Source organism: Chaetura pelagica, unplaced genomic scaffold, assembly GCF_000747805.2.
Source record: "Chaetura pelagica isolate M959 unplaced genomic scaffold, ChaPel_1.0 scaffold1222, whole genome shotgun sequence".
Classification (NCBI taxonomy): Eukaryota; Metazoa; Chordata; class Aves; order Apodiformes; family Apodidae; genus Chaetura; species Chaetura pelagica.
The window spans coordinates 392,465-393,178 of NW_009952494.1; the positions used below are offsets into that span (position 1 = coordinate 392,465).

The following is a 714-nucleotide window of genomic DNA, read 5'->3' on the forward strand; positions in this document are numbered from 1 at the left end:
CGGGAGGGCGGGGGCGGCAGGGGGGCTGCCTAGCTGATGATCTGCCGGGGCCGGCCGTAGCTCATCCCCGCCTGTGACGCTCCCTTGTTGCTCCCCATCTGTAGGCCGATGACGTTCTTGCCCTCCTTCAGCTGGCTCTCGGTGAACTCCCGCTTGTGCTCCTGCGCTTTCCTGCGGGGGGGAGGAGGTGCCGTGGGACAGCGTCCCCATCCCCTGCAGCCCCCGTGCCCCGAGAGGGTCCCCGGCCACCCTCACTTCCCAGCCAAAAAAAGCTCGGCATCCCGCAGGATGGGGAGATGTGTGGGTGGGAAAAGCCCACACCAGGCAGCGCAGGGCAGGGGGGAACCCACAGTCCTCAACTTACTTCATGAACCAGTTGGGGTCCCCGTGGTAGTTGCCGTCGTTCTTGGTGACCGCCAGGCTCCCCAGGGCCATCAGTGTCCTCTGCACTGCTGCCATGTCCTTGGCTGCCAAGGGACAGAGAGGGGTGAGGACAGGCACGGTGTGGCAGCCCCGACCCCCCCAACCCTAGTGACCCCCCTGTCCGCACCCTCAAAGAGGTCGACAGTCTGGAACACGTCGGTCTTGACCACGCCATAGTCCTCAGCTGCCTTGAGGAACTGGGCGATCTGCTCCATCTGCTTGAAGACCATGGTGGGGGGCGTGTCAGGGATCTTGACGGGCTTGGAGCCGGAGGGGTAGAGGCTGTTCACC

At 65.1% G+C, this 714-nt stretch overlaps 1 protein-coding gene across 1 annotated transcript in view; it reads right to left on the reverse strand.

Annotated features, from left to right (window-relative positions):
* Positions 1-29: 29 nt before the first annotated feature.
* TAGLN (transgelin) overlaps positions 30-714 on the reverse strand; it is a 995-nt gene continuing 310 nt past the window's right edge. Inside the window, exons 2-4 of the mRNA XM_010008900.1 lie at positions 551-714; positions 365-467; positions 30-171 (exon numbers count right to left, since the gene is read on the reverse strand). Coding sequence (XP_010007202.1) covers positions 30-171; positions 365-467; positions 551-714 — 409 coding nt within the window. The remainder of the gene's footprint in view (positions 172-364; positions 468-550) is intronic.